General features: G+C 45.8%; 1 protein-coding gene across 2 annotated transcripts in view; it reads left to right on the forward strand.

Annotated features, from left to right (window-relative positions):
- The window catches only part of MYO5B (myosin VB), a 344,955-nt gene that overhangs the window by 320,737 nt on the left and 2,438 nt on the right, over nucleotides 1-21,780 (forward strand). For both annotated transcript variants that reach the window (XM_046671362.1, XM_046671363.1), the window contains exons 31-38: nucleotides 1,811-1,904; nucleotides 4,403-4,546; nucleotides 7,658-7,809; nucleotides 9,565-9,654; nucleotides 11,888-12,038; nucleotides 14,238-14,523; nucleotides 15,140-15,314; nucleotides 16,699-16,779. In XM_046671362.1, the coding sequence (XP_046527318.1) occupies nucleotides 1,811-1,904; nucleotides 4,403-4,546; nucleotides 7,658-7,809; nucleotides 9,565-9,654; nucleotides 11,888-12,038; nucleotides 14,238-14,523; nucleotides 15,140-15,314; nucleotides 16,699-16,779 (1,173 nt within the window). The remainder of the gene's footprint in view (nucleotides 1-1,810; nucleotides 1,905-4,402; nucleotides 4,547-7,657; nucleotides 7,810-9,564; nucleotides 9,655-11,887; nucleotides 12,039-14,237; nucleotides 14,524-15,139; nucleotides 15,315-16,698; nucleotides 16,780-21,780) is intronic.

Raw genomic sequence — 21,780 nt, forward strand, 5'->3', positions numbered from 1 at the left:
GCTGGAGTGATTGGGAAGGCTATGGATGCTGACAGGAGGATGACATGCTCATCTCTGTTTCCAAGATTCCTCATAGGTTGAACTCATTCTTTCGTAAGCCATCTGTAAGGTTAGCCTCCTCTGTGACTTTGGGCCTCAGTAGCTCCCCACATTTACCACTCACTGTGGCCAGCACCGCATTCCCTGTTGTTTGTCCTAAATTCATTGCTTTCAAGCTTGAAAGATCCTCAGGTAGTTCCAGCATGCGGCACTGGGAACCACTGCTCTCTACCGTTCCCCTTGACGTGGTAAGGAGTGCAGTGCTCCAGGACTCGAGGGCAGGGGGTGGGTAGAAAGAGCTAGAGACACCACACGGGAGCTGAGCCGTGCGAAGCCGCTGTTCAGTGACGTGGATCAGAAGTACCCCTGGCCCAGTGGTCCAGGTGGAACACTCTGTTTCCTGGCTCTTTGTCCAGAAGCTGGCTGAGACTTCAGAGCTCTTAAAGACAGAAGATAATAGCCAAGGCCTGGCTACCAGATGTGTGTGATTTTTAACTGTAAATAGGTGGTGGAACATTTATTATCTGACTGTCCAGGGTATAGAGAAAAATTTTAAAACAGTGGTTGAAGAGACACAAGCATGTTTTTGTCTTTTGGATTTGTAATGTCACATAGTGACTCTGGTCTGGAGCAGCTCAGGGTTCCTCCTTCACTGGATTGGCCAAGTCATTTACCTCCAAGCATTGGTTCCTCCTTGCAAGAGGAAGGGCCTCGTGAATCAGCGAGCATTCGGGGCGGCTGGCTGTTGTGAGGGTTATGTGAGCACCAGGTAGGGGTGGGGGTGGCACACAGTGAAGCCACTGGAGCTGGGGAGCCACAGGGACACTTGCAGGCTTTGGCACAGCTCAGGAAAGATGCCTAAGGATGAGATGGAGTGTGAGTAGAACGGAGGGTTCATAGGAACCCTTTTGTGCCCCAAAGAATCTCATCTAAAGTTTCTCGAGGTACCTAGGTTGATGGGCTGACTCTCACTTGCCGTGCACTTGTGGGTCCCTGGCCTGGGTTTTACTCTGTGGTTTGTCATGGCCACAGCACTGAGATTGAGCTTTTGGCTGACTTTTGTCTGTAGGCCAACCTTAAAAAATTGTCATGTCACCCAGATGTTTTCTGAGGTTCCTCAGTGGCATGTTTGCTTCTGTCTTCCATGTCGCTCCTAGTCACAGAAACTATAATGGTGATGGAGCTCCCTGCCTCGCCGACCACAGAGGACCGCTGCCCAGCTGGGACGGAGGGGACATTAATGCTGTTCCAGGTCCCAGTGGGCTGAATGGCTTCCAGTGGCCACGGTTGCTAGGGATTGGGCAGCCACAGAGGGGCCCTGGCCGGGGTCCTGTTTGGCTTCTGGACCCCAGGTAATCTCACTGCCTGTCAGCTCTTCACCGCCGAGTGCCACGCCTTCACCTGTCCATTCCTTCCCAGGACACTGCCCACCCACCCACCTGGAGACACGTGGGCTCAGTGTCTCTTGGGGTTTGGTATGGTGACCTGAGGAGGCCTGGCCTGGAGAACCTTGGGGTTGACCCTGGTGCCAGGCAGCCTGAGCCAGGAGGAGCTGGCCCTATCTAGAGTGAGGGAATGAACTCTCACCCTTTTCCTCCTTCCTGGGTCCAAACCGGGCAGCAGTGAGCTGCTTAGGGTGGGTGTCCTGACTGGTCATGGAGCCTGGCCTCCTTGGGTGGCTGCCTCTGGCCACACTGGGCCTCAGGATTCTACCCTCTGCCCTCCAGCGTGGGGTTAGGTCTGTTCTCACACTGCTTCCTTCTGCTTTCAGGACCTTAAAGAACTGGTAGAAAAGCTAGAAAAGAATGAGAAGAAGCTCAAGAAACAGCTGAAGATTTACATGAAGAAAGTCCAGGACCTAGAAGGTAGTGTGGGTCTGTGAGTGTGTGCATGCATGCGTGTGTTGTGACGCACAGGTGTGTTCAGCCATGCCTGAGGGAAAGAACTGCCTACCTCCCTCTGCACGCTCTTTCCTCTTCACCAATTTCCTGGGATCTGTGCCCAGTCCAGGCGTGTGATAGAATCATTCAGACCACACAGGCTCCAACACTCTCAGTTGCCAGAATCTGGGCTAATGACACTTGAATTCAGCAGGTGGTTGGGTGCTTACTCTGAGCTCTACAGGGCTGGAGGGAGGGGCAACCCCTGCCCTCAAAGGGCTTAAAGCTGGGAGGCAAAACTGTGGTGTGAAAGATTACTGCATAACGCGAAGACCCAAACCCCAGGGGCCTCACTGCATGCTATGGGTAGTCAAGAAGGAGAGAGCTCAGTTCTGCGATTAGACTTCCAAACTGGAATCTGGCCCAGAGGGCTCAGGCAGAGATTTAAATTGCCGTTCCAGAAACATGCAGAATGTTCTCTTCCTCTGGCTCCCTGCTGCAAATCTAATCATGTCACTCCCCTGCCCCTCTTTGCATATGCCACCTTGCCTGGAACTCTCGGTGCCCCTTACCACCTGGATAGCCCCCAACCACCCCCCGGATACCCCCCCCCCCCCCCCCCGATACCCCCCCATCACCTGGATACCCCATGACCACCTGGATACTCCCCCGCATCACCTGGATACACTTGTCATCCTTCCACCCTCAGCTCAGGAGCTGTGTCCCCAGGACTCAAGTCCCTTCTTTCACTGTTCTAACACCATAGGTGTTGTCTGTTTGTTTAATCACCTAATTATGTCCACCTGCTGCTCTAGACGAAGTTCTAGGAGGGCAGGTATGTCTGTCCTATTCAGCGACCCTCCATCTTTGGACTTTTCATTTCTGTTCCTTAAGTTCTTATTCTCCTAGTCACGCAGGCTTCAGGCTTCTCCTTTTTGCTCAGTCTTGAAGACCTATCGCGCTCTCTCCTCAAATGCTTCTCTGTTCACCCCTCCTCCTCCTCCATGACCAACCCTCCTTCCAAGGTTCCCAAATGACTATAGTAGCCAGCCAGTTCCCCACCTCTGCCCATGGTGCTGTCAGTCCTCTGTCACCTCCTCATTGCCTGCAGAATGAAATCCCTGCTCTTGTCTGGTGCTCCTCTCCAAATTCGCCTCTGCCCTCACAGAGCCTCCCCTCCAGCTGGCAGAGTGCTTTGAGCACACTCCCACCTCTGGGTGCTCGCTCTCCCTGCTCCCCTCCTGTTTGTGCCGAGCCTGTGGGGCCAGTGGGTCGATGGATCAGCCTCTTCCCACCTGCTCTTCCTCCCACCTCCTCCATCTGGTCCTGCAGCTTGCCCTGTGTGCTTGAGGATAACTCTGTAGATACCCACCACCCTCTCGCATGCTGTCAGGCCGGGGAAAGTCCTGAGTGAGGGATGACCAGGCCTTCATACCCTCAACCAAACCACTGAAATGCCACTTGAATAATTACCTTATGTATAATGTGTTGCTCCACAACGGGCATACATTCTGTGAAGTACATTGTTTGGCGATTTCATCATGGTGTGAACATCTTAGAGTGTACTGAAGGGGAGCAAAACTTGCCACCCCATAGTGTGTCTCTTTAACATGAGGATTATTTTAGGCTAATTATTTTTAAGAAACAAAAGACTCAAAGTTTTTTTGTTACCTCTCCCTTAACTGCCTAAAAGAATTGAGATTTAAAAAACCTGCCTCAGGAAGCAATCTGTCACCCTAGCATAAGATGAACCAGATGGTAGACAGGGAGGAACCTAGAAAAGCCTGTTTGTTGGGCTCCTTTCTGTGTTCTTCTGTTTCTGTGTAGCCAAACACTTGTTTTCCAAGTGTTTTCTCCTTTTCACCTACCTGTGAATTGTCTTCCTTCCCTTTGACCTCCCTGACTCTCCCCACCCCCAACATCTCCTTTTGTCTTTAGCTGAGGATGGTATTTAAGGTGAGGGCTTTGGCCATTTTGGCATGTTACTCAGTTTTCCTAGATCTCTCCCATGTATACATGTTGTTAAACTTTGCTTGTTTTTCTCCTGTTAATCTGTCTCATGTCAATTTAATTCCTAGACCAGTCAGGAGAACCTAGAAGGGTAGAGGAAAATTTCTTCCTCCGCCAACAGTACTTACAAGAGTCTCCAGCCCCCAAATGTAGATCCAGGAGCAGGACCTGCTAAATGCAGTCTTTGCAACTACAGTTACATGCCACATGACAATGTTTCGGTCAATGATGGACTGCATATATGACAGTGGTCCCATTAGATTACTACCATATACCATCTGAGTTTGTCAGGTCGGGTCCACACTTGGAGTGTGGGCCAGGTTGCAGAGCAGACCACATAAGGAGTGTGGGAGCTCAGACAACCAGAACAGTGGGTCCCCAGGCCCAAACCCCACCCATCTGAGACGTTCCCTCCCCACGGGCCTGCAGCCTGAAGATCTCTGCTCATGCTCCACCGTCTCTTTCCTGCTCAGCTGCCCAGGCATTGGCCCAGAGTGAGAGGAAGCGTCATGAGCTCAACAGGCAGGTCACCGTCCAGCGGAAAGAGAAGGACTTCCAGGGCATGCTGGAGTACCACAAGGAAGACGAGGCCCTTCTCATTCGGAACCTGGTGACAGGTGAGGGCCCTCTGTGGCACCACCCTCACATCAGTCCTCACCATTGCTGACCCAACATAACCTGCCCCCACCCCCTGCCCTTCACTCACCTGTCCACCACCACAGACAACCCCCCCAATCCCCCGCATGACCCCTGCCCGCTCTCACCCTCCACCTCACACCCATCACTTCAAGCTGCTGCATTTCTAGTGAGGTCCCAGGTGCTGTTGACGCTGTGGCCTGTGCGCCAGTGGCACACAGGGATCTTGGGAGCTGCTTTCCTCGCCAGCCCCAGGCCTGCACCAGCTCCCTCCCTCTGGTCTCATTCCCATCTGGCTTCAACACACCCACCTTCCTGCTCTGTGTCCATCCCAGTGCAGCAGCCACCTGCAGAGCCAGGAAGAGGAGTCTTTGAGGAGAAAGTCCTGGGTGGAAAAAGGAGGACTCTGTAGTGGTCTGGTCCTCTGGACCCACCAACTCCATTCTCTGGTGCCTTAATTCTGCCGTCTGTAAAATGGGGGTGAGGCTACGGACCCTGTCTACCTCATCGCGTGGAGTATAACACCAGTGAAAGTGCTGTCTTAAGGCCACAGAACCCTTCTCAAATGTGAGGAATTCAAAGAAGTGGTAGCTTTCGCAGGGGTATTGGAAGTTCAAATAACAGGTACACATGATTTTAGAGAAACTTAAGTTTATCAAGATCCCGCTGTGCTGAGCGTTGAAGGCTACAGGAAGAATGGAGCATGACTTCGGCCTGCCAGATTTTGTTTCAGCTTTGGGTATTTTTAGTAGCTGAGTATTTTGCTCTTTTTATAAAGGTTAATTTCCCCTACAATTGTAAAATATTTACATGTGACGTAAGCGCATCTCAAGCTTCCTTAAACAGGCTGCATCTTGTTCAAATGCTGCTAGGAATGAACCTGTCCTCTGTCATGAAGGAAACTCAGAGTTCACAGCATCAGAGTGAATGATAATTAATAACAATGCAGACTGCTCATGCCAGCAGATGGGTGGCTCCTTCCACTGTCGTCGCTCAGATGGTCCCAGGCAAGCTCATGCCCTGCTAAGCTGCCTGCACACAGCACCCAGTCACCTTCCCTCCAAAAGACTCCACCCAAACGAATGCCAAGACTTTAGCAACCACCCCTTAGGTACCCAGCACTAGCTAGTTGCTGTGGTGGATTTGTCCCTGCCCTCAAGATACTAACCTTCAGCTGGGCAGACCAAGCAAGCCTATGGGAAATGGGATTCCAATCACAATAGAGCGTTCCAAGGCAGGACAAGCTGTTTGCAGTCCGCACAAGGGTCAGGCTTGCAACAAGAAGCTGTAGTTTGGAAGTCTTGGCCTTAAAATACATTTTCTGGATAAATGTCATTGGTATTCTAATTAGAGCCAAGGGACAAGCCACAGCCCTCTGTTGAACCTATGAAATGCCCAAATGTTAACCATGTACCCAGAGTATTACAGCCTGTAGTTAGCATTTAACTAGAAGGGTAGGATGATTTGAGGGGACAGTGTAAGCCAAGTACCAGCTAGAGATGCTGGAAGCACACCCCCAGCCCCAACCCAGGACAGCACTAGCAGAAGACTTGCGGATGATGCCCCTTCCCCTCCCCCGGCCCACCTGCAGGTGGAGGCGAGGTGGCCTCCCTTCATTGCCATTCCAAGCCTAGAGGTGGCTCCTGAGGCTTGGGCTGGGTGGATGTTGTAGGTGGAGGTAATGAGAGTGAAGGGTCATGCCTGGGAAACAGCACAGGGGCCACAGTGGGCACGCCTGGAATCCAGTGCCCAGGGTCTTGTGTCTGGCCATTCTCATCGTGCATCCTTCCTTTAACCTGGGTCTTTCCTCCTTCCCTGGGCTCCTGCCACCACTCACTGCTCTGAGCCTGATTTGTTGCCTCCCCTGGCTTCCTCTGGAAGGGAAAGCAGTCTGACAGCTTCTCCCTAGCCCTCCAGGCGCTTTGGCAGGGAGGGACCAAGGGGCTGGGTAGGAGTCTGCAGTTCATGGGGAAAGTCACAAGCTCCTTCTAGTCCTGCCAGAGCACGCCTAGTGGGGCAAGGGTGTGGGATATACGAGAGGGTATTTGGCAGATGGAAAGGGACCAGGTATTAGCTGTCCCTGACAGTAGGCAAGTTAGCACTGGCCAAGACAGAGGCTGGTGAGACACATGTCAAGTGATGGCACTGGGGAGGGCGGAGAGAGTCTGTGGCCAGTCAGCAGCTTACTTGATCTGTTGGTTCTAAGAAGGCCTGGGCAGGCACTGCCAGGTAATTAGTCTCAAACTGACAGCTAAAGGGGTAGAGGTTGCTCCAGCTGTCCCAGCCCTACATGCTGGCCCTTTTTTGGGTTTTTTTTGAGGAAGATTAGCCCTGAGCTAACATCTGCTGCCAGTCCTCCTCTTTTTTTGCTGAGGAAGACTGGCCCTGAGCTAACATCCATGCCCATCTTCCTCTACGTTGTATGTGGGACGCCTACCACAGCATGGCTTACCAAGCAGTGCCATGTCCACACCCAGGATCCCAACCAGTGAACCCCAGGCCACCAAAGTGGAACATGCACACTTAACCGCTGCGCCACCAGGCCAGCCCCTAGCTCTGTCTTTGAGGATGTACAGTTTGCCAGGTTCTCCTGGGAGCAGCCCTCACGTTCTTGCTCTGAAGAGCCCTCTGTGCCCACATGGGACGTGCTGTACACAGGGGTCAGAGGTTCTCGCCCTGTGTCCTTGCCGGTGGGGAGCCAGCTCCTGTCTTCAGCCAGCCTCTGGCCATGGTCCCCTTCTTGGCGAGGACCTTGGCCTCTGTGTATAAACTCAGGGAACTCCCTGTGGGCTCCTTTCCTCCATGTTGTCAGGACGAGGTGTTAGGAGCCTGTTTTAATGTTAAAGTCCAAACAGTCAGGAATGTGTTTTTGTTAGTTTGGGGTTTTTAACTAGTTTCAGAAACTACTAGTAGTTACTGTTAGGAGGCGTTTGAGTATCCAGAGAAGCTTTTTCTCGCCTCCTTTCCCAACCCCCATGAGAGGTCTCTCTTAGACGAGCTACAGGAAAATACTGAAAAGGTTTGTATTTCAGACCAGGATTCAGCCCCAAGCATCTGCTAGAAATCAAACTCTTGCTGTTTGTTGCTGTTAGACCTGAAGCCCCAGATGCTGGCGGGCACAGTGCCCTGTCTTCCCGCTTATATCCTCTACATGTGCATCCGGCACGCGGACTACATCAACGACGATGTCAAGGTGCACTCCTTACTCACCTCCACCATCAACGGCATTAAGAAAGTCCTCAAGGTAAGCATCCTGTGCCAAAGGAGGGGGTTCACGGTGGGCTGAGTGAAGCCAACCCCTCACCGTTGTCTCTCTCTCTCTGGGTTTTGTCTGTAGTGAGTTCTCAAAGCCTCCAACTCTGAAGGTAAATGATATAAGCACAGAAGCAGCTCACCCACGCAACCGGGATGCTCAGGCAGGTCCCAGAGAAGGATGTTCAGGCTCAGAAATGGCAGGAAGCCCAGAAATCCAGTGCAGCCCTCTGGCCACCTCCCTGCTAAGCCTCCAGGAGCCCCTGCTTTCAGAAGCTTTGACCAGAGATACCCTAGGAAGATACCCTCAGCCCAGGGGGGCTGCCCCACCCTGGAGTGACATTCAGGGATACAACCTGAGCACAGGCCCTTTCCCAGAGCTCTCCAAGGGGCTGGGTGTCTGCTGCCCAGGGTGGTGGCAGAGGGAAGGCTGTTGACAGTCAACACCTCCCAAGGTGAGGCAGCCTTGGCCGGGACACTGCTGCCCCCAGGCTGGGCTGCAAGGAGGTGAGGCCCGGCCACACAGGGCCCAGGGCCAGAGGGTGGGAGGTGAGGTTTTTGAGGGAGATTAGCCCTCAGCGAGAGGGTTTATCTCGCCCAGCAGGCCGAGCCCCAAATGGTACTGCTCTTGGAGACTGTCTTTCATTCTCTAACACGCTGCCACTTTCAGGATGTAAGCCGTCTTACAAGCACTGAGTCCAGAGCAATCCTGAGATCCACTCAGCCACATTGCCTGCCCCCTTTCCCTTCTGTCAGAGTGCCAGAGCCAGCCTTTAACTTCTAGCTTTGTGCCAGCTCTCTATCAGTAGCTACACCACCTTCCCTACCAGGGGCTCTGTAGGCATTATCCACTCCCAACTCTAAACATATGTCATCTACATGCTGGTAACTCTCAGATTTGTGTCTCCTCCTTGACCTCTTTCATGAGCTCCTGCTGGGGGCCTGTGTCAGTGGAAGTGAGTCTAGGCCTGAGTTCAAGTGTCACTTCCTCAAGGAAGCCTTCCCTAATCACTGGGCTCAGTTAACATCCCAAGCCCCACCACTCGCTTTTGGTGCAACTCTCTTGTTTTACTAACATCATAACTCAAACCTCTTTCTGCCATTTAAATGATGATAATGCTTATTGACAGAAGGAGCTCTGGGAAGTCATTGGCCTGAGTGCGGAAACTGCATCACGGCTCTTTGGGTTGTTGAGCAGCTTTTTTCATTTGGTTGTGGTTTGTACCCATTTTCCAGAGAGTTGAAACCATTGGACGTCTGACATCTAGATAAATGGCAGACCAGACTGTTTCATTGGCATGCTCCCTAACATTCCATATAGTTCAGCACCTGCCAGGGCCAGCTATCTCAGTGGTTACAGTAGAGCCCAGGGCTGCTGGTGTCTAGCCTCATCTGTGTCACTGGCTTTGTATTCTTCAGCCGGAGAGGCAGCCTGTCGTGTGTGTGTGTGTGTGTGTGTATGTATGTGTGTGTGTGTATGTATGTGTGTGTGTGTGCGCGCGCGCGCGCACACCACCCATCAGGGGACCTGGAGAGGTGTCTGTGTGCCATCCCCAGTAGTGGAGGAACAGTAACGCAACCTCTTGGCAGTGGGTTCCATGTCTGCGACTGGCAAGTGTCTGCCCATCATCAGGTCTGCTTGGGGCATGCTGGGAAGAGTGGGACACAAGGACGAGAGGTGCCAGGTAAACATTTAACCAGATAGAGACCACTTACTCATGACTAGGAATGTCTTTCCTTTTCACAGAAGCACAATGAGAACTTTGAGATGACATCTTTCTGGCTCTCCAACACCTGCCGCCTCCTTCATTGTTTAAAGCAGTACAGTGGGGATGAGGTGAGTGCTGACGTAAAGTGCCCCAAATCCTTCAGCAGTCAGGTTTTGTTTCTGTGGGCACAGCAACATGTGTTCCACTTTAGAGCACCTCAGATCTCAGGTCAGAACAGGGATCAGGGTGTCAGTCACAGAGGGTGTCCTTGCTTTGTCCAAATGTGGTCTCCCCTAGGGAGAGGACATAAGGAAGGTCTCTGGAGCACTCTCTGGGCCTCAGGCCTGGGCATGCCTTACTACGCTGATAGCTAGAAGCAGGAATAAAGCAGGCCACAGAGAACCTGCCTCCAGGTGGCCTCAATGATTCCGAGGGCCCGGGAGAGCACCCTGAATCAAATAATTAGATTTGGTGGGGAAATGAGTTTGCATAATGCATCTGTTGTCTGAGAGCCCAGGGACTCTCCAGGAAAACCCTTGTGACCTTAAATTTCTGAAGCAGCCCTAAAAGAGCCCCATTTCAGTGTATGTTGGAAGAAAGCTCCATTGTCTGGTGTGTAAGACTGTCTCCTAAGCCAACCGGTTTGTCCATTTTCAGGCAGACAGAGATGACCGCAAGTAAAGAGGCACGACATGATCGAAGTACATTTGTACAAACTGACGTTGAAGCCCAGCTTCATGCTTCTAACCAAATTTGATTCCTTGGCCTGAGGCCCAACTGGCCCCATCATTTCATGTTCTGCTCCGGACCTCTAGGGCCCAGCTTTGTCCAGAACTCACCATTCCCAACATTGGTCCCGGAAAGAACTTTTCCAATGCTCTGCATTCCGCCCAATGACCTAGTAACATATGGTGTGTTTTCTCTCTAGTTTCTCCAGTCAGAATCCCAACTCGTCCCAGACACTGCTCACTTCCAGGTCCCTGTGGGTCTCGTCAACTTTCCTTTCTCCCCTTTATTTCACATAGCTCACTCTCCACCCTTCCCAAGGTCAATATGTGCTGTAAACCAATGTAGCGCAACAATTTTTAAAGCTTATCTTTATTCCATCTTTTGTGCCATAACAAGTTTTGACAGACTCTTCTTCCTGGGATAATGAAAAGATATCCCATCCCCATCAGTCTTGCCTTCTTTGGAACATGCCTTAACTCCATATCTCTCCTCAGAATCAGAACTTCATTTGATTACCTGCTTCTGTGACGAAAGGGAAATGTTTTAAAAAACAAAAGGTTTACTGTGTTCTTGGAAGAAATGGCCTTCATTTCAAACCAGATGTCCTCTATTACATAACCCTAAAAAGCTTATTATATACAAGCTTTTACTTTAAGCACAGAACTGCGTTTAATGTTATTTCATTGAGAGTCGCTGCTTGACCTAATGTATGTATTCAAATGGAGCATTACTTAAGACTAGGGAGGAAGAATGCCAATACATTAGGTTGTTGTTACATGTGCTTATGTTCTTAGGGACAAGACGTGAACCACAGTAGAACCAGATCTCTGTAATCTAAATAACAAGGGAGAAAATATATATATATCTATAGCTATATCTCAATAGCTTAGCTATCTCACTTATCCCCTCTCCCACCTGCTTTTGTTTTTATTAAAAATTGCTTTGTACTTGCCACCCTATAAGAGGCTTTGCTGGGGATAGTCACTCTTCTGGACACTGATCTGTTGGTTTCCCTTGGCCCGAATACAGCGGGACATTGGTCACATGAGTCCTTTTGGTGTTAACCTTTCTTTAAACTTACATGTTATTTTATCTTGTTAATATAGGAAGCTGAGAGGACACGGTGCTGTAGCTGTGGAATTGTTTCAGGTCCTCTATTCTGATATGCAATGATAGAATCTATGTAAAATTTCTCATTGTAAAAATATATAATCTGACCCAGGGCCAGACTCCTTTCGGGACTGTGTATAATCTACCATTTTAGGGTAACCTGGTATATTGGGAATAGAATTGGACAAAGAATCAGAAAGTAAGGACCTCTCTTTTCCTGGACCTGCTACCAACCTGAGTTTTCTACCCTAGGGAAATCGCTTCACCTCAGGGATTCAGACTAAAGGATTTAGGGCTTCTTAATTAAGCAGACTTCTTTATCATGCTGAGTTTTTACATCGCCTTCAAATTTAAGAGCCATCATTGAGACCTCAAAGAACTGACAGGGTCTTATAGAGCACCATATAAATACAGAGACTGATAGGGCCTCACAAACAGTTGCGAAAGTGACCGGAGGCCGAAGTCCTGCTGAGTCCAGCAGACCACAACACCTCAGTAACGCTGCCGCCTCTCCCTCTGCAGGGCTTCATGACTCAGAATACCACCAAGCAGAATGAGCACTGTCTTAAGAATTTTGACCTCACCGAATACCGTCAGGTGTTGAGTGACCTTTCCATTCAGATCTACCAGCAGCTCATTAAAATTGCTGAGGGCGTGCTGCAGCCTATGATAGGTAAGCTGGCCACAGAAAGATCTCCAGCACTCATCGTGGGGTCTGAAGTGAGGGTAAGCGCTGCCTCCTTTTAAGGAGCTGGATAAATTGGGCACAGCCTCCGGAAAGCCAGGACCTTCCCAAGAAAGGCAGCTGAGGAGGTGTGTCCCATGTGCTCAAGAAAAGCTATGAAATTTTCAGCACCATCCTGTCAAAATACCTGAGACTTGGATAGTGAGGGGTTATAGCATTTTTCCTTTATCTCTTTTTCTGTAGTATATTGTATTATTTTTTCCCCAAAACACACTATTTTCCATAGGAAATAAATATAAATTCAAAAGGTATAAATGCATATACAGTGAAAAAATATAATCCTCTTGCCTATATATATATATAGTATATGCCTATATATATATATAAATATGCATATTGCCATATACATATATATATATATATATGGGCGCTTACGAACTCAATTCTGTATTGGCTTCTGTGCCAAGAGTCCAAAGGTTGAGAACTGAGCAACTTGAGTGTAGTCCTGTCCCAGCCACTGACCTGGGCTTGGACCCGACATCATCCTGCTTTATACACACACACACACACACACACACACACACACACACACACATACATACATACATACATATACATACATATGCACTTTACTCATGAAAAGAGGAAAGCATCGAGTGGTTTGTTCTTGTAAAAGAATACAGTAGTAAGTACTCATGCAATAAATATTTATTGAACACTCACTTTGTCCAAAGCAGCACACTTGAAATCAGCATTGAAAAATAAGAGCAGTTACTTTTTTAAGTTTAAAAAAAAAAAAAAAAGGGTGTCGGCCCCGAGGCCAAGTGGTTAAGTTCGCGCGCTCCGCTGTGGCAGCCCAGGGTTTCACTGGTTCGGATCCTAGGCGTGGGTGGACATGGCACCACTCATCAGGCCATGTTGAGGCAGTGTCCCACATGCCACAGCTAGAAGGACCTGCAGCTGAGATATACAACTATGTACGGGGTTGGGGGCAGTTTGGGGAGATAAAGCATTAAAAAAAAAAAAGAAGATTGGCAACAGTTGTTAGCTCAAGTGCCAATCCTTAAAAAAAAACAAAACCTGAAATGCATATGCTTCACTCACTGTGTTCCATGAAGGCTGGGGAGGAAATGGTCCCCTGGATCTATGTGTAATGCTGTCCCCAGGTTCTTACAACACAAGTAGGTTATAAGTGAATTCCAAGTAGGACAGAGTCTTTCATGCCATCCAGAAGTGTATCCCTTGGGCCAAGGTTCATTGCAAATTCTTCTGGCTGCCTCAGAATCTTCTTATGAGGCACCATTTATTCTTCTTACCAGACATAGGGAGAGCTGGGGATACTTCATGACTCAGAATAATGTGGTGATCAATGGCACCAGTTCTAGAGTCAGACAGACTTGTGTTCAATTCCTGGCCCTGCCACTTCCTAGCAGTGTGACCCTGGGCAAGTTATTTAAACCTCCTTATGTCTCAATTTCTTCATCAGTAAATGTGTTGTTGGAAGATTAAAAGAAATACTGAGGGGCCAGCCCGGCCCGGTGGCGCAGCAGTTAAGTTCGCACATTCCGCTTCGGCGGCCCAGGGTTCGCCAGTTCAGATCCCGGGTGCGGAATGGCATCGTTTGGCACGCCATGCTGTGGTACGCATCCCACATATAAAGTAGAGGAAGATGGGCACGGATGTTAGCTCAGGGCCAGGCTTCCTCAGCAAAAAGAGGAGGACTGGCAGCAGGTGTTAGCTCAGGGCTAACCTTCCTCAAAAAAAAAAAAAGAAATACTGAACATAACGTGCCTGGCACATGGTTAGGTGATGTGCAATAAGTACAACAGACCAGCTAACCTAATATTTACATGGTCAATAGCTCAGGAGAAGAGCTGTTTGAACAGCAGCAGGATGATGTCAGCTCCAGGCCCAGGTCAGTGGGTGGGCCAGGACTACACTCAAGTTGCTCAGTTCTCAACCTTTGGACTCGTGGCACAGAAGCCAATACAGAATTGAGTTGGTACATTTAAGTGAAAATTTGGCCTACCATATAAGAGACCAACACATTAGAAATTCTATGCCAAATGCTGTAAGTTCCCGAGCATATCAACACGTACACCTCTGGATGTATCATTGCCAAAGCCCTGAGTATTATATGATCTGACCGATCCAAAAACAGATCTTCTAATCATGCTTTTCTTTCAGTTTCTGCCATGTTGGAAAATGAGAGCATTCAGGGTCTATCTGGTGTGAAGCCAACTGGCTATCGGAAGCGCACCTCCAGCATGGCGGATGGGGATAACTCCTACTGCCTGGAAGCTGTCATCCGCCAGATGAATTCCTTTCACACAGTCATGTGCGACCAGGGCCTGGACCCTGAGATCATCCTGCAGGTGTTCAAACAGCTCTTCTACATGATCAACGCGGTGACTCTCAACAACCTGCTCCTGCGGAAGGACGTCTGCTCTTGGAGCACAGGCATGCAGCTCAGGTAGGAGAGGCGCCTTGCCCCAGCAACAGGGATGAGGCTGCACACACCGGCTGGGTTCAGAGCACAAGACACTTGTCTCTGAAAATGAAATCCCAATCTAACTGATAGTTCTTGTCATGGTCAGGATGTGACTCAAATCCATCACACCTTTTTGTTGGTGAAATTCATCAAACAGGAGTTGGTACTTAGTAAACAAATTAGTTCAAAGCTTAAAGACATTTATGTACTCTAATTTAAAGATTGTAAATACAATGTGGATAGATCAGAGAGAAAAAGCAATGAGTTAAGAGCCATGAAGGCTAACACAGAAGGATAAATATGTTTGTGAGTGTTAAATATACGTTGTTTTAGTTAAATATATTTAATGCCTCTTTTTCCCATTAACTTATACAGACACTTTAGATGCTTCATCTTTGCTTGATTTTAAGCACCCATTCATTCAACAAAAAGTTACTGAGTGCCAGGCACTTTTCAGGCTTTTGCCCATGTGAGATAATTAAGGTGAAGAGAATGATAACACTAGTGGCAGCTAGGCTGCAAAATAAACACAACAGTTGTGCTCATCCCAGTGAAGCAGGAGGACGGGCTTAACACAGCTCTCTTACCTATGTCTAAGGTACAATATAAGTCAACTTGAGGAGTGGCTTCGGGGAAGAAACCTCCACCAGAGTGGAGCCGTTCAGACCATGGAACCTCTGATCCAAGCAGCCCAACTCTTGCAGTTGAAGAAGAAAACCCCCGAGGACGCTGAGGCCATCTGCTCGCTGTGCACCTCCCTCAGCACCCAGCAGGTATGGTCACTGGATCCCCATCAACCATGGGGCTCAAGCCCAGCTTCCATTTCAAGTCTGTTCTTGCCAGTGGTTTTGAGGGTTGCACTTTCAGCCTTTATATACCCTAATGACACAATTCTGAAGTGGCAGCAGATGAAGCAAAGACCACTTTGGTCTGTGAAACAGATGCCACTATTTTCCAGTAACTTTCTGGTCTCTCTTGCTTACTTAGAAAGAGAAAGTAGTAAACCCACAAAACATCAAGCTTAGGTTAAAAACCTTTTTTTTAAACACTTACAATGAATTCTGTAATGTTTCTCACCCAGAAATTTAAATCTCTTCCAGAAATTGGCAGCATCAGGTATTTGGCATTAAATAAATAGTTTTCTTTACAATGATACTTTCATTATGGTCACGTTTTCACCTAGAATCCATTTACATTATTTTAAATAAAGTCAGAACCTAGAGCCATTTAAATATTCCTTTCTTTTTCCCTCCAAAATTGTATTATAGTGGGATTCGGTTGCAGAGATAGTGCCAGTCTATGAAAAGATAAAGCCTGTCCTCAGGCAGGGCACCTTGCCCTCCATCATGAATGTGCCTATGTAGAAATAGGCCACTGCACAGTGGTCTCACAAAATGAGACCAGCACAAGGAAATCACTTGCCAAATTACATTACATGCCTTCTCCCTGTCCAGCACCTAAAAAACAACAAACTCCAAACTCAGTATTGCAAAGTGAACATACTCTTCCTTACCTCCTCCACTAACTACTAAAAGATCAAATACCAAACTCTAAAGAAAACCGCTTCCTTCTACAAATGTAGTAAAAGTTTTCAAAGTTGTTTTCCCCTTTTTAGTATATTTTACTTTCCTAAGTGTACTTATAAGTGTACTTTGCATTTGAGCATGCTACTTCCACCAAACAGTAGGTAGATTATCCTCTGTCCAAATAGGGAAAAAATCTGTTCCTTCATAGATTTGAAGGGTGGTGGGAGGTAGGGAGGTGTGGTTAAGACCTTTTTTTCTTTTTAATCTAAAGTAAGATCCCCACTACTCTTCTGAAGAAATCTCTAAATTACTAGTAGATTAGAGGCTGAGGATTTGAGGCAACAGTTTCCTAAAATCCTCATTATTTTGTAAGCCATGGAGCATAGGGGAAGGGTTGAGGTGGATATGTAGGAGGTAGGAATGAAGTAAGAGGGCTCAGATCTACCAGCGAAGCTTATGGACTTGAGTTTACTAAACGTAGACTCCTGAGCGTCAGTCTAGCTCCATCTAAGCTTTAGCTTCTATCTAAAGAAGATTTTACTCTTGTGCCAATGTCATATATTCTTTAAAATTCAAAAGTTGTCTTCTGCTTATTTAGCTCTGTGCTAAACTTTTGTTTTTATTCCAACAGATTGTCAAAATTTTAAACCTTTATACTCCCCTGAATGAATTTGAAGAACGAGTAACAGTGGCCTTTATACGAACAATCCAGGTGAGTTTTAAAATACTAATCAATTTTATAAAGTCCTAGTCTAAGACTAATAAAGGAAATCGCAAGTTGAGATTTTTAACCTTGCTCCTCTTTATTAATGAAATACTGGTCACATTATAGGATAAATGACTACATTCTTAGGCTTTCTCTTTAGGTAAATATGAGCCACATCAGCCATGAGTAACTTATTACGTACACACAGAAGACTGAAATTTTATAATCCCTGCCTCCCAGATTTGAGACACAGTCTAAATATTATTGCATGTGCCCCTAGCATGTTACTGAACTATAGCACCAACTGGAATTAACAAAGCAGAATATCAACCCTACCCCCAAATGAATTAAGAAACATTCTTTTAAGAAAACAATTAGAGCTTTTAAATCTTTTCTCTAGAACTTATAATACTTGCCCTAGGAACATGCTTGAAAGAAACATATTAGGGAAATGATTAGTTAAATCTATTTTTTCTGAAGATTATGGGAATTTTTTACTTAAAGAGGAGCTTCCTAAAGCTGAGCCTGAGGTGATTTTGGCTGATGGCCTAATGTTTATGGGTAAGGAGTAGCTGACAGCACCAGAATGCTGAATCACATGGAGATTGCTCAGAAAACTGGTGAACATTTCTCCCCTTATTATATGTGGGCAACACCTTGAGGAGACATAATACTGTCTCAAACTTTTAAACAATCCCTTTAGCCAGTGAAGTGATACCAACACAAAACAGGGATCAAAAGAAACGGGGAAAGCAATCAGAGGAGAAGGCAGGGAAAGGGGAAAAGAATAAATTAACTTTAGCATTATATCTAAGTAGAGAATGGAGGCTCAAGGTCAGGGGATGGATGCCAAGTCAGATGGAAGGTTGTTCTCGTAAGGGCAGTGGGGAAAATGCAGTGGGTTATTAAAGATGCAGACCATGGAGAGAAGCAGGCAGTCCCCAACACAGACATCTCAAAAGGCAGAGGCGCTCATGGAAATGATCCAGTTGGGAAACACGTACAGTCAACTGCCAAAAGGAAAGGAAGACTTTGATGACAGTAAAGAAGCCACTGAGATATGTGACCCCCTACTGAATTTTATGGAGAGTTGATAATTTACACAAACCAAAGTGCATGTTTAGAAGGTCTTATTTGCTTTTAAATATCTGAGACACGTATTAGAGGGAGAGCTGTAACTGCTTATAAGTTGCACAACAGTGGCACTGTTTACAAGAAGAGAATTCAGGCCAAAGGTCAGAGAATATACGCCAAGCCAGACGTCGGGCTTGAATTAAAGACATAGGAAAAAGGGAATGGAGGTTGGTAAGATATTCTCTGAAGATGTGTACATAGTTTTATGTTCTGTTTCCCTAGACAGTGCTCAGAGGAAATGGTGGAACAATCCCCGCCATCCTCTATATTAAAACATATCTTATGTAGGATAAACACAAGTTGCTCCTTAAACCATTTGCTGGGGCTGAATGGCCGGAATATGCTGATCTTTAAAAATGTAAATTTGAGGGGGTTGTTAAATTCACCAAAGGATTCACAAGAGGATTCCTGTGAAATGACTACCTTGTGAACTTTGAATAATTAAATGTATACACAACTTTTGCTGCTGAATTGTAACAATATAGGTATTAACTTTTCTTTTTGGTCCCATTTTTATAACCTCCTCTAAATGCCTTACAATTTCTTCAAACCCTTTAAATAGTAATGCCTACTGATATATCTGACTAATGTAGAGAAATAAAAGGACCTTAAGTGCTGTGAAAAAATTTTAAGAGCCTCCTGCCATTTCACATTTTATGTACATTTTCATGTGCTGTGTGATAGGTATGTAATAATAAATGCAGCAAAGCTCAAAGTGAGCTGAGTGCGAGCTGCCAGTGATCCTAGAGAGAATGTTCTGCCAGGGTCACATCAGAGCCATCATTTGGTATCTTAAATTAATAAAGCTGGTTGCTTATTCGTCCCTAAATGTCCTTGCCTCTTTTAAACTTCTTTTCCTATTATTTCAAACTAATTTTTCAAAGTGTTAAAATTACTTCAAAATTTTGGGCCATCTTTCAAGATAACAAACACATGGGTGTTTTTAAATTGACACGTGGAAATTTAAACAGTGTTTTCCGTTCATTATTCAGGTTCAACTCTATAGGTTCCTCTGCCACTGCAGAACCACCTCACAATCCTACCCTCACACTGATTTCATTCTAAAAACCTATTCCCCAGCACTTTTCAAAGGCTACTGCTTACTTACTGACCTCACCCCCTGCTTGAAGCCTTAGAGGAAATAGAGGCACTCTGAGTATGAGTCAGCTGTGCCATCCGATACTGGATGAGTGTAGCAGAGTAATATCCCTTGGTCTTCTCTAAGACAAGGAAATGATGAAACCTCTAGAAAGTTACAGCATATCAAAATATTGTCACTGTTGGAAGCAATGATGGTGCCTTGTCCTAACGAGGAAAAGCCAGTTTTTATACTTTAAGTTAGACTGGGATGGACCTCTGTTTTCACAAAATCAGGATATATTGATTTTCCTCTTCACAGTACTCTCACAGTTAGCTAGTCTCAATGGCCTTTCTAGAAGTACAGCTCCTACCTGGAGTTCATGGTTCCGAGGTTGATGGTGTGTGCACAGACAGAAGGAACTAAGGAGCATGTCATAAAGATAGTCATGAGCAAACGTCACACTTACCAAGTACCAGAGACTGTTCTGTGTGCTTTACAAAATGTTAATTCTCTTGATCCTCACAATCTTAGGAGAGGACTCTCCCCATCTCATTTTTTTAAATGTGTTTTACCATTTTAACCGTATCTAAGTGTACAATTCAGTGGCACTAACTATATTCACAATGTTATATAACCATCATCACTGTATAATTCCAGAACTTTTTCATCATCCCAAACAAAAACTCTACCCATTGAGCAATAACTCCTTATTTCCCCCTCCTCCCAGCACCTGCTAACCTCTGTTCTTTCTGTCTCTTATTATTCTAGGTATTTCATATACGTGGAATCATACAATGTTTGTCCTTTGGAGTTGGGTTTATTTCACTTATAATGTTCGCAAGGTTCATCCAAGTGATAGCATATATCAGAACTTTACTCCTTTTTATGGCTGAATAACATTCCCTTGTATGTACAGTCATGCTTCACTCAGCCATGGGGATATGTTTCTGAGAAATACATCATTTGGCAATTTTGTCATTGTGCAGACATTATAGAGAGACTTACACAAACCTAGATGATATAGCATACTACACCTAGGCTGTATGGTACTAATTTTATGGGACCATTGTCATTGACCAGAATGTCATTATGCGGCACATAACTGTATGCATACAAGGCAATATTCTTGTATTTTTATATGTTGAACCACCCTTGCTTTCTGGGGATAACTCCAACTTGGTCATGTATGTTTGTTAGGTCTAACTGGTGTATCGTGTTGTTCATGGCCTCTCTTTGCTGTTGATCTTCTGTCTGCTTGTTCTATCTATTATTGAAAATGGGGTCTTAAAGTATCCAACTATCATTGTAGAACTATTTCTCCCCTCAGTTCTGTCAATTTTTGCTTCATATATTTTGGGCTCTGTTGCTAGGTGCATATATATTTATAATTGTTATGTCTTCATGATGGCTTGAAACTTCTATCAGTATGTAATTTCCTTCTTTGCCTCCTGTAACCTTTTTTTACTTAGAGGGTATTTTGTGTGACAATAAAGTAGCCAGTCTAGTTCTTTTTCAGTTACTTGAAATATCTTTTTTCATTGTTTTACTTTCAATCTCTTTGTGTCTCTAAAGTGAGTGTCTTGTAAAATAGCATATAGATGGATATGTTTTTTTAATCCATTCTGTCGATCTCTGCCTTTTAGTTGCCTTTAAATGTGCATTTAAAGTAATTACTGATAAAGGATTTACTTTTGCCATTTAGCTACTTGTTTTCTGTCCGTCTTATATGTTTTCTGTTCCTCAAGTCTTCCATCACTGCCTTTTTTATGTGTTTATTTCTTGTAGTGTACCATTTTGAAACCTACTTTCCTTTTCTCTATACTTTTTAGTGATTTTCTTTGTGGTTACCTTGGTGATCACAATTAACATCTTAGATTTATAGCAACCTAGTTTAAGTAATACTAACTTAGTTTCAATAGTACATTTATACTCTGCTGCTATACATCTCCACCCCTCTGCCTTAGGTTGTTATTGTCATAGGTCACATGTTATATATGTGTGCCCATTGACAGAGATTTATAATTTTTGTTTTCTACTTGTATATAAATCACATACGAAAAAAGAGTTACAAAGCAAAAGTATAATGCTGACTTTTACATTTACCTATGTAGTTAGCTTTACCAGTGTTCTTTACTTCTTACGGCTTTGAGTTACTATCTAATGTCCTTTCATTTCAGCCTGAAGGACTTTCTTTAGTATCTCTTGTAGGGCAGGTCTACTGGTAAATAACTCCCTCTGCTTTTGTTTATCTGGAAATGACTTAATTTCTCCTTCATTCTTGAAGAATAGCTTTGCCAGGTATAGAATTCTTGGTTGCCAGGTTTTTTTCTCTTGGGACTTTAAATATGTCATCTCACTGCCTTCTGGCCTCTGTGGTTTTTCATGAGAAATCAGCTCTTAATCTTATTGAAGATGGCTTGTATGTGATGAATCACTTCTCTCTTGCTGCTTTCAAGATTCCCTCTTAAATTTTAAATTTTTTTTTTCCTGCTTTTTCTCCCCAAATCCCCCCAGTACATAGTTGTATATCTTATTTTAGTTGTGGGTCCTTCTAGTTGTGGCATGTGGGATGCCGCCTCAACATGGCCTAATGAGCAGTGCCATGTCCACACCCGGGATCTGAACCAGGGAAGCCCTGGGCTGCCAAAGCAGAGCACGCAAACTTAACCACTTGGCCACAGGGCCAACCCCAAAGATTCCCTGTTTGATGTTGGGTTTTGATAATTTGACTGTAGTGTGTCTCACTGTGAACCTTTTTGAGTTTATCCTGCTGGGAGTTTGTTGAGCTTCTG

Source organism: Equus quagga, chromosome 9, assembly GCF_021613505.1.
Source record: "Equus quagga isolate Etosha38 chromosome 9, UCLA_HA_Equagga_1.0, whole genome shotgun sequence".
Taxonomy (NCBI): Eukaryota; Metazoa; Chordata; class Mammalia; order Perissodactyla; family Equidae; genus Equus; species Equus quagga.